Here is a 15,973-nt window from a genome sequence, read left to right on the forward strand (position 1 = left end):
ATAGGACCTGTTATGAAATACATTTAGAAACAAACAAAATGGTTTTAATTCAAGACACGAAGCGAATAAGTTCTCAGACACAAATAACTTTATTTGAATTACATGTGGTTATATAAAAACACTTATTTATAGAATTCATATTCACATTCATCCTTCTTGATGTTGTTCTTGTAACCTTTTTCGAAGTCCTTAGGAAGGACGATGTATCTAGAAAGGAAAATGTATATTTTTAGATACGGAAGAGAATATTTTTCATATACATTTTCTAAGTGCATGAGGGAATATACAAATATATATTTCTTAATATTAAAAAAAGAATTCTCTATACAGATGTTATAGTACATAATATACAAGCAAAATTTGTAGAGAAAATTCCTAATTGGTTATATACAGTATTACAATAGTATTTTCTAAGTTGTTCTCTCATGTTTACGAAATGTATATGTATATTCATTTATACCTATTTTCTCTAACGGCGTGCATTCCGGCTTCCTGACAGATGGCGTTAATATCAGCACCGGATACACGTTCAGGTCGAGCTACGAATTCCTCAAGATCCACTTCCTCGGATAAGTTCATCTTGGCCGTGATAGTCGAGAAGATCAAACGCTTCTGACGTCTGAATACAGATTTACATTATTTGTAGAGTTTAAAAAATATTATCAAATCATACTCGATACTTTAAAATCATAATATTGAATTATTTTATGAGAAAAATCGTACGAATATGATTTATTTTTGGAATATACACGATTTGAATTTAAACTTTTTAAGTGCTATTTCCTTTATCTTAATACATTGAAATTTTAATTACTTCCTGTTGGAGTTATAGTGAGTGAGATTACCTGTCAGGGAGTGGGAATTCAATTTTTCTATCAAGACGACCAGGTCTCAGTAGAGCAGGATCCAAGGTGTCGGCTCGATTTGTTGCCATAATTACCTGAAATATAGATTTCCCATTATTATAAACTAATAACAAAAAAATAAAGTGACCATTAAAGATAGAGGTGTATTAATAGATACATACTTTAACATTAGTGGTTTGGTCGAACCCATCCATCTGGTTGAGCAGCTCAAGCAAAATTCTTTGAACTTCTCTGTCAGCACCGGTTTGGGCATCAAATCTAAAAATACATTTCATTTGTGTAAACTATACTTTATAATACACTACAGTAATATAAAATCTTTTCATATTATTAAGAAAGATAAATCTGGAATATTTATATCAATTTAGCTTTCTTCGTCTTTAGGTACTCCAACCGGCGTATTTTGTCGGCGATATCCAGTCCGTACTGGTTCACATAATGAGATCTAAGATTTTCGCGAGTTTTATTCATTTAAATGAAATGAAAATCCGTGTAGTATATCCGAAATATATTAGTTTAACCTAAATGAATAAAACTCGCGAAAGTCTTAGATCTTATTATGTTTATATCAATTCATATTCATGTTAAAAAATATAAAAAACATTGTGACATTTTCATTAAAGTAAAATAAAAATATATATTTACAATAGTGGTGCTCCAAATTAAAAGTGTACCTTTTGGTGGCGATAGCGTCAATCTCATCTATAAATATGATAGCTGGACTATTTTCTTTGGCGAGACGGAACACATCACGAACCATCCGTGGACCTTCGCCGAGGTACTTCTGCACGAACTCGGACCCCACAACACGAATGAAAGCAGCTAGAAATTAAGAAACACTTGGTGTATAGTTTACTCTGAAGATTCTGGTAATTATTAACATTTCAATGTCAGTTTAAATCATCACATAATTTTTTAAAAGTGTGAAACATGAAAACTTTTGTGTGCTATCACTAAATGCAAAGTCATTTTATGTGAACATTTTAAGTTGGTTTAAACTTTGTTAAGTACATAGTTTTACATAAAAATACATATCTATGTCTATAGCTATTGCACATTTAATATACCAGTTGTATGATGAGCAACAGCTTTGGCCAACATAGTTTTGCCGCAACCCGGAGGTCCGTACATGAGTACACCACGAGGGGGTTCAATACCGATCTGTCGGTAAAGTTCCACATGTGTCAAAGGCAGTTCAACAGCCTCTCTGATTTCCTGTTTCTGTGTATCCATTCCTCCGATATCTGAGTACTGAACATCTGGCTTTTCGTCTGAAATTTAAATAATATAATACTAAATAACTTTTTGTTGACTTCATTCATTATTGAAACATAATAAATTATAGTATTCAGAAATATAGTTATACAATAAGTATAATATAGGACTTAAGCCATACTCACCAGCTTGTAACATAGATATGGAACTATCAGCTTCTGGTGGAAGCACATCTACAAGAGCATTGGAGTGCTTATGTAGAGCAACGGAGGCAGATGGCTTTAGAAGCTCTCGGTCTATTGTAGATAGGATTCGCACATAATAATTTGATCCTGTTGTGCTACCAACTGAAAATAAAGACAATCATTTAGTGTCTAGTTTTTACTTCTTGTTTTAGCTATTGTAAATTTTTTTAGCAATAATTAAAAAATGTTTTTGTTACATGCAACATCTCTTTTTTGAAACAAAAGGTTATTGTTCTTTTGACAAATTTGTTAACAAACAGATGATTATATTGACATCAAGATGTTCTTAAGTAAGTATTTAATATAAAATATGGTTTTCGGATTAAATTTTTAAGAATTAATTGTTTGACATTGTACATTACATTATAATTACTCTGCATTGAAAGTGATCTTGGGCACATGAGATGAGAGTGCTCAATTGAATCAGTCTTATTTTATCTAAGTAAATAACTATATATTTTCACCTATTTGTTAGGCATACGAAATACTTTCTATATATATGTCTTATGCAGTAAATTATAATAAGAGTGATCAATATTAAAATACTCAAAAAAAAGATATTAGCAAAAACAGCAATATGATATATTAGTTGCTTTGTTTAATTTATCTCTTTCATGGTATAAAAGCAATGATTGCAATGAATTTACCAATTCCAGTATTTTGATCAACTGCTTCGAGGAACTGTCCTATGACCAGAGGTACAGACTGAATCCTTTTTACCTCTTCTTGGGCATGCAAATATTCCTTCTTTAAATTTCTTTGTTCATCTTTTATGTAATCTTCTTGTACTTCGAGAAACTCTAACATTCGTTGTAGTTTCTGTAAAACAAATCAGTACATCATATTTTAGTCTGTTTGGAAATAAAGATAATATAAATATTTTTTGATTAAAATCATTTCGACATTAATAGCATATATATCGACATCTAAATATACCTTGTATTTTGTGTACAGATCTTCAGATTCCAATTCGTCAAAAGATTGTGGACCTGCAAATGATAGGCCTTTTGTGTCGGTGACTTGGTCATCCTGCAAATAAACGGAATATTAGAATAAAACTGAAATATAACGTAATAAATATACTTCTATTTTAGTTTTACCTTTTCTGGGAGAATAATACCAATTTCTTCCATTATTCAATGTTATTAAGAGTATTTAACGAATTAACTGCACTAAATGTTTGTAACACAGATTATATTGTATTGTCAAAATATTACTCGTCATGCTGTCACTTTCTAGTTTGTCTAAATTTACGTTTCGTTACAAGTAGAATCGTGACATGCTATATTTTGTTTCAAGTTTATTATAAATACTTCAATTAATATAATTTATATATTACAATATTTTATTTTTCATAAAATATTCATTAATTCGCTCTGGAAATTCTGAATCAATAACAATCTGAAAATTTGATTTTATTTGTTCAAACAGTGTCACTACAGAGAACTCAAAGGATTAAATATTGAAATAAATTTTATTCAGAAAGAGTTTGAAGTGTTTAAAATTCAAATCTGTTTTGAATGAGAAGTTATGATATATTATAAAAGACAGTTTTTAGTCGAACAATATATGTCCTTTAAAGTATTAGAAAGGCAATATATCGCAGTATAGAACTAAAGAATCACAGGTGAAGCATATCATAAACCCAGCTTGGTTTATGATATGCTTCACCTGTTATTCTCAAGTAGCAGGGTGTTCCGAAATTAGATTGAGTATCGCTGATTTTATAATCTTATATATTCAAACTTTGCAGAAAAACGTATGTGTAAGAAACAATTAGCCTGATTACTCAATATCCTCAAGTTTAGACCGCTTATAGGGAAAGGTTTACCTCCTACTCTGCAAATGTTTGGGATGACAAATGTGGCTTTTCTGAGGACTCCTTCAGGACAGGTATAAAGTGCCCTTGCATACCTCAATATTAAAACTTTCACAACACATCAAGTGAAAAATCTTATTCACAAGAATACATAAGACGTTTTTGTCTATGAATATTGTTTCATCAATGAATAGTACGTCACTAGTAGGTTGCGATATGTTAAAAATTATTACACCATATATTACATTATCACAAAACTATGATGAATGAGTTTAATGATAAAATACATCTATCTATTAAAACGTGATTCCAATTCCGAAATCTAACACAGATTATGATGATAACTTATTTTGGGTATTTCCCAACATAAATAATAATATTGAATTATAGCTAACCTGTTACCTACAGCTGAAATTATATTTATATCAGATAATATAAGAACTTTATAAGAATCAGTCTCGATGTGATTTAAGAAGGAAGCTATATTTAATTCGCACATTTAAATTTTAAAAACAACTATGATTATTTTCACCACTATTGTACGTCATTTGTACATATTTATCCAGCTCTATTTTTAAGAAGTTTGTCAGAAATATTTACTATTTCACTATACAATGAATACATTGAGGAGATTGGTAGGTTTTTAGTTAAATCTGGAAAATATTTTTATTAGAATTTTCAGCCATTACACGGGCCTACGCGAGGTCGGTACTGGTTAAGACTAGTAAATATAACTTTTCAGGTCGATCTGATCATACCGAAAGACATAATTGCTAAGGTAGCAGGAAGGGGCGAGTTAGCATCAATAGATATAATATCTTGTCCGAATGTCAAATATTTAATTAATCTTTATACCAATTCATACATGTTTTAACCAAATGGAATGCAGTCTTAACTACTCCTGCACACAAAAATGGAATACGAAGTACAATGAATAATAATCAAACAATCTATATGTTTTTCATTCTTATGTAGGTACAATATATACTACATACTTAGTTACGTAGTTAATGAACAAAAAAACTACAAATTATAAGCTGTCACCGATTGTGATCTAATTTAAACGAATCTAAACGACCTCAGTTTATTTCAAAAATGATATAAATATTTATTATGATACAGAGCAAAAAGGGCACTTTTTTTTGGAAAATAATAAAAATTCTATTGACGTATTAGAGTAACGACACATTGTTGACTACTGTATGTTTACCTCAAGTTTACATTGCCCTCAACATACGGAGCATGAACAGTCTCTCATTCGTAAATCTTCACACATAATATTTCTAACACAGGTTTTTGTACAAGAAATAGGAAACATTTCGAATGAACTGTGACCTTGGAAACTTGTGCCACTGTTGTATTTTTTCAGGGACGTAGTTATACAAGTGGATATACTCAGCTAAAGCAGACTGAACATAATAATTAAAAAGACTTATAAAAACTAGGCTTCGGCTTCATAAAAGGTACACATCAATTTAAGAAATATTGAATGTATAAAAACATTATATTCTCCTTTTGTACAATGTATTATAAGATACGCTAGCAGTATCTAGCTTCTGAGTAAAAATCATTTATTGAAACCACTCAATAAAAGTACATAAGTACATATATTTGAACAAATATGTACACAGACAATATATGTACAGTTGGATTAACAAGAATGCAAATAAATAAGTATATGTTCTTCCCCGTAATGAATTTTCTAGAATTCTAGATATTAATTTTTTGTTATTGATCTTTAAGAGTTCTTAATTTGTTTTTTACATTAATAGAAATATTTTAATCTTGTTATTTTATTAACGTGTGTGTGAAACTTTAATTAATGAGTACGTTATTTGTTAGTTACATTAAAAATCAAAGGTTCTCGTATATGAATTTGAGAAACGACGTTATTCTGACAAAAGCAGCGGGCCAACCAACTTCACATCCAAATAAAGATCCAAACGATGTAACACCAATCTAGAAAAAAATATAATTAATACTTGTTATTGTTTACCTATGTTATTGTTAAGTCGTAACTATAATAATATAAAATGAATTAGTCTTACAATATAAGTCATGCCATTTTTGTTAATGACAAGGGGTCCGCCTGAGTCACCGTGACATGTACTTCCTTCTACGGTGTTAGTGCAGATGTTTGATGAACGAATTCCACCAGCATAAAAGACGTTGCAAACTGCGTTAGAAATTACCGTCATATTGACGTAATTTAAGGACTGATTTTCAGTAACGTTAGCGCCTGGAGAAAAACATATTCTTTAACAAACGGCATCACAATAGAGTTAATATGTTAAGCTACTCACCATCGCTCGTATAGCCGAAACCAGAGGCTGTAGCGATTTCACCAGTCAAGTCGTTAAAAACTTCCAATCCTACTGGCAAAGAAACGGTTCCAATACTATCTATAAAAAATATCATGAGTATTTATAAAATTTCTGTCTAGATAGGACAGGTAAATAAATCTAGATCTTTTAATGTATCCATACACTAAGTATTGCTTCTGTTTTCTTTACCTGACAGAATAACTGGTTCGGGTAACCGAATAATGGCAATGTCGTTCACATTAAACGATGGAAACCAGTAAATGTGGGTTGTAACATCACTGGTTAGAATTCTAGTTCCACCGAAAAACAGAAGTTGTGATCCGAGCACAACAGTGAATCTCCAAGCTTGGTTTTCTCCATCATACCAGCAATGAGCAGCTGTTAGTACGCGGTTGATAGTGAGCAGTGAGCCACCACATATACCTTTATTATTAATGTCAACGATGTCACTGATGAGACCAGCCTGTAAATGAAGTTCTGATTATAATGTTTCTGTAACTTTTTTTATTTTATAACTAGCAAATCTTAACATAAAGTGTCGAGATAGCGGAGCCTTTAACTTAACATTAAACATATTACCTGATATTTAAATTGCCCAGATAATGCAGGCAGTCCACCAGTAATTCTGGTCATTGAGGTTATCTTGCGCAAATATTCTTTTTCTGCTTCTCTAATGCGTTCTGCTGCTGGTATGGCATATTTTCTTAAATATCCGTAAGTAGAATAAGAACGAGGAACAGAGTTGTTCAATGTTCCGGCGGAGGTGTAAAGCGCAAAAGATATCAGACATAAGGCTATCTTCATTTTACTATGGGTTGATTTAGAAAAAAAAACAAGTTCATTTGTTGGCAAACTAAGATATTGTTTAATGTTTCTGGCGAATGTTATTTGAGAAATTTTGAGGGTATGACGTCGTTTGTATTTTTGTCATACTTTCGAAAACTTCATACTTTTCCTGAAGAATAAAATGTTGTATATTAAGATACACATACTCGTATTTTTGTCTGATGATAATCTACTACTATAACCGAGCTACTTACGTAAATTTTACATGTACAGTAATTTTTTAACTATATAATTAACTGGTTTAGTAGCCACATAAACAACAAAAATTTTGATTTTAATATTGAATATCTGTATCAATTGGCACAGAGCATAGAATTTACTTTATCTAATGAACTGAGACGCTGGAAACTAAGAAGTGTTGCCGTCGATTTTTATCTCAGATATCATTGAGATACCAATATGTATTTCAGATAAATAAAGTTTTGTTAGGTTAGTCATAGCATAAGATATATAAAATTTATTGTATTCTTTTCTTTTCTACGATATAATTTGTGCCATGATAAACATCCTCTGTAATATCGAGAAATAATCATATATATAGCATAGCATAATGACATCATAACTTTTTATACTGACATCCACATTAGTAGCAGGATGCAGTATGCTTAATATAAGTTGACATCGTTACACTACACGGAGCTTTTACAGTTTTTCATTATTGAAGTTCGCACATTATAGAGTTAACGTAGTTATTGAATGAGAAACGAGTAACGCTTTGTATGTTGTTTCAGAATTCAGAGTTCGAGTACAAAGATCGCCTTCATGGCTAATATACATCTACCATTAACGTATATGTATATTTAATACTAATATTGCAGTTACCTTTATAATGACTTGATTTTTAATTCATTATCATTAGTTGAAACGAAACGAAAATACTTGAACAAATTCTTATCTACGATACGGCGTATTGAATGTTTAGAGGACACCTGAAGACGGAAAAAATAAAAAAGCAGAAATTGAATACAAGCTGAACTGATAGAGGCACTGTTTTCTTTGTTGCACCAAAAAAAAAAAACACAAGTCATATAGAACAATTTATTCGTTAATAAAAAAACATTTTATTAGTAGCTGAAATATGTAAAATAAAAAAAATCTTAGACAAAGTAGTAGAACTAGTAGTTATGCGTGTTGACCATGATTAGAGAAAACGTAATTTGCGGTTATGTTTATTGCTGAAATGGTAATAGTAGAGAAGCCTTGTAATTTAACCTTTGTTTTGGGTTTCAGACGTTTTTCACTTGTTGTTCGAGATTCATTAGTAACGACCTGTTCACACTTGTACTGTGGTTTAACTGAACATGTCTTTATGCTCTTATAAAATCATTGGTGAAAAAAATACAATAACTTTATTTGATGCTTAAAAGAAATAATGTATAAGTTCTCATTAAATATGTTGCTGTTTTTATACCCAGTTATTGAAAGTTAAACTGTAGTAGAAAAAAACCGCCGGAAGTACGGTTTTATTTAAAATTTGGTCACAAATATATCAAAATAAAAATACAAGTAAAATTAACCACTAAATAGTTTAAAGGTATAGATTTAGTTATTGGCGGTTTTTTGGTTAAGATCGACACAGCTGACGCAAAACATCTTTTACACAATGAACAAATAGTTGATGAAGAAAGTGTTACTAAAAGTGGCTCCAAACATCGTAAAAAATATTTCATTAATATTAAAAATATTAGCATACAAACAAATAACGGAACATTTTGCAGTAGTTAATAATGATCAAAATCAAAACTTGCATAGATTAAAAATATGTGGACATATGTAACAAGGCTGACATTTGATATAACTCTGTAATTGCTTTGATAGCTAATATAAAGTAGGTATTGTGGGAATATTTATCGAGTAGTTATTCATACTTATCAATATTTTTGTTAAAATATTTAGAGGAACGTGATGTTTTATCAGTGTTAATATATTTACGATAAGAGGGTAGGGTAATAAAGATCGTTTTTTTTTTAAATAATAATATACGCATAGCATAATGCGAAAAATATTAGTTTTATTTAAATTAATAATAGTGTAGAACGTGTGAAATTTTTACGACTGATGAATCTAAAATCTAAATTATTAATCTTTTGTCTACATTTATGATACGATTAATCGGTTGACTTGGATTAATATTTTTAGTTTTTATAATAAAAATGTATGAGTTGAAATCATATTTATAAAAGTTTTGTTATATAGAGGTAAAGAAAAACAATTTTCATACAAAAATATTTTTATAAAGCCGAAGAAAAAATCTCGTTATTTGTGCTGTTTTTTTTTGGCAATAAATATTGGATATTCTGAAAAATAGTAAAACCAGGTGATACACTTTTTACTGACCAAGATTTTTATTAAAACCTAACACCGAATGAACATACTATTCAAGAAAGAGAAAGGATTTGCAAGGTGACATAGTTATCAGTAGCTGCATAAGATTTATATTCAGTTCAGGGTGTAAAGGGAGGTTGACCTGATCAATAGTTGATGTTTTTACTGAAAAAAGGATAAAAGCACATAATTCACTAGATTTTTTAAATGATAAAATCCGCGTAGTAAATCCGAATAACACTAGTTTCATTTAAATGAATACTCGCGAAAATCTTAGATCTCATCACTAGATTGTTATTAGGATATAAGTAAGTTCCATAATTCTATATTTAAATGTGTTATCTATAGGAAGGCTCAAAGCAGCCAGTTTTTGAATAAAATCCGATATATATAGCACACTTATATATTACAATAATAAATTTGTATTATTGGGCATTAAACATATTTTTTTACATTCATGCTATTATTTATTTATTTATAAATTGTCATTAATAAATCCAAGGAATGATGTAATTCTTGAAAAGGCTGCTGGCCATCCGATTTCGCATCCAAAAGCAATTCCAAACGAGGTAACGCCAACCTGAAGTTAAAGTATTAAATTGCTGTTGCATCATTTTCCCAAAAATTTTCATAGAATAGTTGAGATCATTAAATTTGTTGAGTTTACAATGTTGAACATGATATCTTACCAGAACAGTTCTGTCACGTCTTTGGACAACAAGTGGACCACCAGAGTCACCACGGCAAGTGCTCTTACCACCTTGGGTGCTGGTGCAAATGTTCGAAGGCCGAATGTTACCGAAGAAAGCGATGTTGCAAACTTCATTTGTAATGACTGACATATTGACGTAACTTAAGAATTGGCTGTTGCTGATACTGCCGCCTGTTATTTAGAATTATATTAAAATTGGGTTTGGAAATAAAATATTTTAATAAGTAGAAATATACGTACCGTCTTGTGTAAGTCCATAGCCAGAGGCAATAGCGACTTGACCGTTGAAGTCGTCAAAGATTTCTAATCCAGTGGGCAAAGAAACGGTTCCGATGGTATCTGAAAACGGAACAGGTTTGGAATTCTAAAATAAATAAATTATTGCGAATATTGAAATTGTAAAACAAATATACTTTCGAGAATTGGTATTATTCACTACTATTATATTGAATAAATTGGTTCCAATACGAGTTACATGTTTGTTTAGCCCTTATACTACGAGTATTAACCGTTTACGTATTTACGGTTTCATATAAAATTTGTAATAATTTACTTACCGGACAAAGCGACAGGTTCTGGCAAACGGATGACAGCGATGTCATTGAGGATCAGTATTGGGATCCACAGTGGGTGCATCACGACGTCACTGGTAAGGATTCTAGTACCGCCTGTGAAAAGCGTTTCCGATCCAAGAACAACAGTGAATCTCCAGGCTTTGTTTCTACCATCGTCCCAGCAATGAGCAGCTGTAATTACCCGGTTAGACGAGACGAGAGATCCTCCGCAAACACCTCTTCCTTCTATTCCCGTTATTTCACTGATGAGACCAGCCTGCAATTTTAATCATCATGATATCGACTTTGATTAATAAATGTTAGAGTAAATATGCGTACAATTATCCACTCATCGTAAGCTGAAGTAATCCGATGTAATAAAATAATATTCTATTAACAATAAATTGATATGTGTCCCAGATTTTCGTGGGTACACATTTAAAAAAATATTCTCTTTCGATAACTACGTGATTTTTATTATTTTGTTTTAAATATTTTCCTGACGTTTCGATTACTTTTCAGCAATCGTGATTATGGTCAGACAACGAGAGTATCCACCGTAATCACGGTTGCTAAAAAGTAATCGAAACGTCGGGAAAATATAAAAATAGCGGAGTTGTTCAAAAAGCTCAGTTTAATAATAAACTGACATATTTACCTGGTATTTGAATTGTCCTGCTGCAGCTGGAGAGCCGCCAGTAATTCTGCTTATAAAAGGTTTGTTTCTCAGATATTCCTCTTCAGCTTTTTGGATCCTTTCAGCTTCAGGTATACCATATTTAGTCAAGTATCCATAAGCGGTATTGTAACTAAGGATATTGTTCAATAAATCCGCGGACCCAAAGGCCGCTAGGGATAAAAGTATAATGGCTAGCTTCATGATGTAGAAATGGATTAACATTTGCTGATGTGGCGTCCATGCTTTATATAGACTGATTAATCTATAAGGGTTTAAGAAAATACATAGATAACGTTTGATAATACCATTTATTTGTAAAGTTATCAATGAAAGCTAATTTATTATATATAATTTGATAAATGATAATTTACTAACTGTTTGTGAATTCAGGGTTCGATACAATTTTATTGGTCATAAAATCAAATACACGTATTTCAGATTTAATGATACCTTTAGATCAAATGTTGACTGTAAATTTAAAACAATAATACTATATTTTAAGGTAATGTATAAAAAAATATTAAAGTTATTTATCGGATTATTATAATCCCGTCCCACAAGTGTTAATAAGAATTTGTCACTGATTATTCTTATCAGATGATTTACCTTTATGTGATCCTCTAATACTAAATGTAATTATAATAATCACGTTTATATTTAATGGGGAGACTTTTTGTAATACAACTAGTTTGAGTAATTGTTTCTTTCATTGTATCTCAATTAATATTTATTTGCACACTTAAGTCCACACAAAACGTTCTTTAGGATACATTGCACTAATACAAGTTTTATGTGCAAATAATTTTATCACCTCGATTTCTTTTAAGTGTTCCAACATTGAATTGTTATAAAAACGAATGAATTCAGCTAATCTGTACGGGTGATTGAAAGTGGTCATTTTTTTATGTGAAGGGTGGCAAACGAGAAAATAGCCTACTTGATGGGCAGTAGTGACCGTCGCCCATGGACATCCGCAATGTAGATGTTGCGGTTGCATTGCCAAATTGGATTGTTCAGGAAAAGGCAGGTGTGGGAATAAGGAAATGGCAGGAAAGTGTGGCAATAGGGAAAGGGCAAACAGCTCTCTCACTCATCGGACGAAAGGCAGCCTTTTAAAGCTACTGCACGCCAATCTTCTGTGAGAGGATGGTACGTCCCCGTTCGAGTCGGCCCATGTTCGAGCTGTAGCAACTTGACCACGGCTAGGCTCTACCACTTTAAATTCCTTTTTTACAAACAAATTCCTAATGAGACTTTATTAAAAAAGATTTTGAGAATGTTTATTTTTTATAAAATTGAGATATTTATTAAGAAAATACAAACAGACAGCGTATGACTAATTATTATAATATAGATTTCCTGAAGTAATAAATTATACTTCTATTAAATGATTACACCAATAATTATTGTTAGCTAGATAAATATTTAAAAACAACATCAAATATTGCCAGCCATCACGAACCGTTTTGCGCTATTCAATACTGTTTAGTGTCGAGTGTCTGCGTTTTCATAAAGCGGTACATACAAATGTTTTGGTTCAAATTATTCACACAAGGGAGTGTCAATCAAACAACCGTTTAGAACTCGATCCTCCCCGTCTTCATAAGCGTGGCCTCTCAAATATTCTGATAGTCTAATAATTAACTTAGCTCTTTGTACTTTAGGGGTCTACATAAATTGGTTTTCCTTTACGACTTCGCTGTTTTTAATCTAATTTTGATTGTTTTATTTGTTATACAATTACGATGTTGTCAAATACAATCGTATTTTAACATAACAATAACATTCTTTAAAGAATGTTTGAATCAATAAAATGAATTAATAATAGAAGGCCGAGTTATAGATCAGCATTTTCATATAAATATATCAAAGTAAATTAATTAATTGTCAATACAAGTCTGTGTTCGGAGGCCGGTCGATATCGGTTCAATAACGCACATACAATGAGACTTGATTGGCTTGTTCGTTGACAGATATTGATGCGATCTTGACAGACGTGCATACAGGGCAGCTCTTGAGGCTATATCTACATAACTCTGTATACAGGCTGCTTGCTATTAGTTTAGTATATTTGAGTACGAATAAAATTGCCTTTTAATCGACGTCAGAAGTGTTTAGAAGAGACTCTCCCAGATAATCCAGGAGTTTAAAAATAATTAAAGACACATATGAGAGCGTATTTATGAGTACTCCATGCATTACAATGCGATATTTCAGGGTTCGAACAGTCTAGAGTCATTGTAACATACTTTAAATATAACATTTATTTATTTTTTCAAAAATATAATTAAATATTAAAAAAAAACCTTCCATTTATATTTTAATGATATTTTTTTCATTTTATATTACCTATGTTTAAAGTGTGTGCTAAATCGAGGACTGAAAACTTTGAGCATATATACAAAGTTTAAAGCTTTTAATTCAGTCACTTTCATCATCACAAGGATCTATATAAAAATAATTTAAAATATGTATTACTGTTAGTTTATGAGTGTAAAATAAAAATATATTTGGTGGATTGAATCTGCTAATCACATTTTATTTTATTTACAATGTTCACACAAATTTTATTTACAATGTTCCTAGTTTTTTCCTTGAACCACCGTCTCACAAAAAGAGTATTGAACTCACACATACATAATATAATTATTATAAGGAAACTCTTTTATAATAAAAAAAATATTGTTACGTCTTTCAACATATAATTCTGATCTAAGTACCATGGACTTTATGCTGACTGAGATAAAAACAATTCCCAATAATATAAGTTTTCATCGGATGATAAAATTTAAATGAACATATGATTGAATTTCCCCACAAACACATCAAAAGTGTAACGACTACGTATAAAAAAAAATTAAACCGAGATATGAGATTTGATAACGTGATAAACGAGGTGATAGCAAACCTCGGAAATGAGTCAGATTCTAAGGAGGACATGGTATTGGAAGTGCTGTCTGGATATGAAGAAGAAGGTACACATCATTTTGTACTATAATATACCGCGGAAATAATATTTTCATTTAGTTTGTGTCTGTTTTTGTGTGTCCCAAAAAAGACTAATGATAAACGAATGATATAACGATTTAAATATCACAGTAATGACGATATCCGGAGATTTATTTGTTTACAAATATCTCTTGTACGTCTTGTAAATCGCTTCCATCCCCGTCTCATAGCTGAAACACCGCAGGAGGTGAGTAAAGCTAGCATGAATTAAGAATATTGTAGCTGTACAAGTATGTGTCATAGTCCAATATTTTAATCGGTATGCTTAGTCTAAGTTGACATCGACATCCTTGTTGCTTATTCATAGATCATCACACATTATTTAACGTTTTATTAAATGAGAAACAGGAAACCCTTCGTATGTAGTAAGAAGTTGCACACCTGGACTAAGCATACTATTTTCCGAGAGCATACGATGACAGTGCAAGCGAAAAGTATTTTTATTATCAAATAATAATGCTTAAAACACAATATAGTACATAACACTTAATTACAAACGTATATAAGGTTTTGCAACTAATTCATGGCTTACTTCGATGCACGTCTATTTTTAGTATCCTAGATATCTTTATGTGCACGAACTACTTCATTTGTTATTAAATTGAATATAACCAAACTTTAACTAGGATTCAAATAGGATCTCCTTTCAAAAATTATTTACAAATGCGTCCATCAAAGATAAAATAATCAGTCGCGCAGTTAATTGTAAGGCGTGTATGGTTTAAAATTTTCCAAAAATATTTACATTTACTCTTTCTTACCACTTTTTTATATAAGGTATATACGTAATAGTCATGTTTTCATAAGATCGCAAATACCGAGGATTTAAAATGGGAGTATAAAAATATAAACTTTTGTATGAGTAAAAGTATTATCTTGAGCCAGTCAGTATTAGTTTGAGTGTGACTGCCTGAAACCTTACTAGGCACTTAATTCAAACTAAATTCAAATTTTCTATTTGAACAATTCAAGATCTTCATCAATAGTCCTTGAGCTAGTACTAGCCACCTCTTGAGCTATGTGAATGCAATGCAAGGATGTGGGAGGTAAATACACGTTAGGCTGACTCAGTTGGCCGTCGATTATAGCGACACTGCCATGATTCAATTGTTAGGGCCAGATTCTTTCTAACGCACATTATAAAAATGTTTCAAGTGAGCTCTAATAATACCACGTCAAATAAAAAAAAATGTTATATACAAAATACTATTTTTTTCTTAGAAGGCAATACAAGAATGGAATACATACATGACGTGAAAAAATAAATATTTCATAAAAGTATTAAGATGTTTGGATTGTGTTTATTTAGATCATAAAAATTTTGGATATATATTCATAACTTTGATATAAAAAAAATCTTTACTTCAAATCCTGACTTG

General features: G+C 31.0%; 2 protein-coding genes across 2 annotated transcripts; both read right to left on the bottom strand.

Moving 5' to 3' along the window:
- Positions 1 to 70: 70 nt before the first annotated feature.
- Positions 71 to 3,569, bottom strand: LOC116770616 (26S proteasome regulatory subunit 6B). The gene is made up of 10 exons (XM_032662162.2): positions 3,427 to 3,569; positions 3,263 to 3,355; positions 2,974 to 3,145; positions 2,267 to 2,428; positions 1,934 to 2,137; positions 1,541 to 1,688; positions 1,028 to 1,124; positions 846 to 940; positions 461 to 619; positions 71 to 207 (listed from the first exon to the last, which is right to left on the bottom strand). The coding sequence occupies exons 1-10, from the start codon at positions 3,457 to 3,459 to the stop codon at positions 123 to 125; spliced, it is 1,248 nt and encodes a 415-aa protein (XP_032518053.1). The 5' UTR covers positions 3,460 to 3,569; the 3' UTR covers positions 71 to 122.
- Positions 3,570 to 5,984: 2,415 nt separating this feature from the next.
- LOC116770845 (transmembrane protease serine 9-like) lies at positions 5,985 to 11,811 on the bottom strand. The gene is made up of 10 exons (XM_061521009.1): positions 11,565 to 11,811; positions 10,910 to 11,183; positions 10,593 to 10,691; positions 10,330 to 10,523; positions 10,120 to 10,220; positions 7,049 to 7,391; positions 6,659 to 6,932; positions 6,449 to 6,547; positions 6,194 to 6,384; positions 5,985 to 6,104 (listed from the first exon to the last, which is right to left on the bottom strand). The coding sequence occupies exons 1-10, from the start codon at positions 11,805 to 11,807 to the stop codon at positions 6,000 to 6,002; spliced, it is 1,923 nt and encodes a 640-aa protein (XP_061376993.1). The 5' UTR covers positions 11,808 to 11,811; the 3' UTR covers positions 5,985 to 5,999.
- Positions 11,812 to 15,973: the final 4,162 nt, after the last annotated feature.

Source organism: Danaus plexippus, chromosome 7 (genome assembly GCF_018135715.1).
Source record: "Danaus plexippus chromosome 7, MEX_DaPlex, whole genome shotgun sequence".
NCBI classification, from domain to species: Eukaryota; Metazoa; Arthropoda; class Insecta; order Lepidoptera; family Nymphalidae; genus Danaus; species Danaus plexippus.

Excerpts from the sequence above, each read along its gene's own strand:
- LOC116770845 (XM_061521009.1), bottom strand. The coding sequence starts at position 11,807 with ATGTTAATCCATTTCTACATCATGAAGCTAGCCATTATACTTTTATCC. Across the intron at positions 10,524-10,592 it reads CTATGGACTTACACAAGACG|GCGGCAGTATCAGCAACAGC; the intron begins GTACGTATATTT and ends TCTAAATAACAG. Across the intron at positions 6,385-6,448 it reads TTTCGGCTATACGAGCGATG|GCGCTAACGTTACTGAAAAT; the intron begins GTGAGTAGCTTA and ends GTTTTTCTCCAG.
- LOC116770616 (XM_032662162.2), bottom strand. The coding sequence starts at position 3,459 with ATGGAAGAAATTGGTATTATTCTCCCAGAAAAG. Across the intron at positions 941-1,027 it reads ACCAAACCACTAATGTTAAA|GTAATTATGGCAACAAATCG; the intron begins GTATGTATCTAT and ends TCTATATTTCAG. Across the intron at positions 208-460 it reads CACGCCGTTAGAGAAAATAG|ATACATCGTCCTTCCTAAGG; the intron begins GTATAAATGAAT and ends TTTCCTTTCTAG.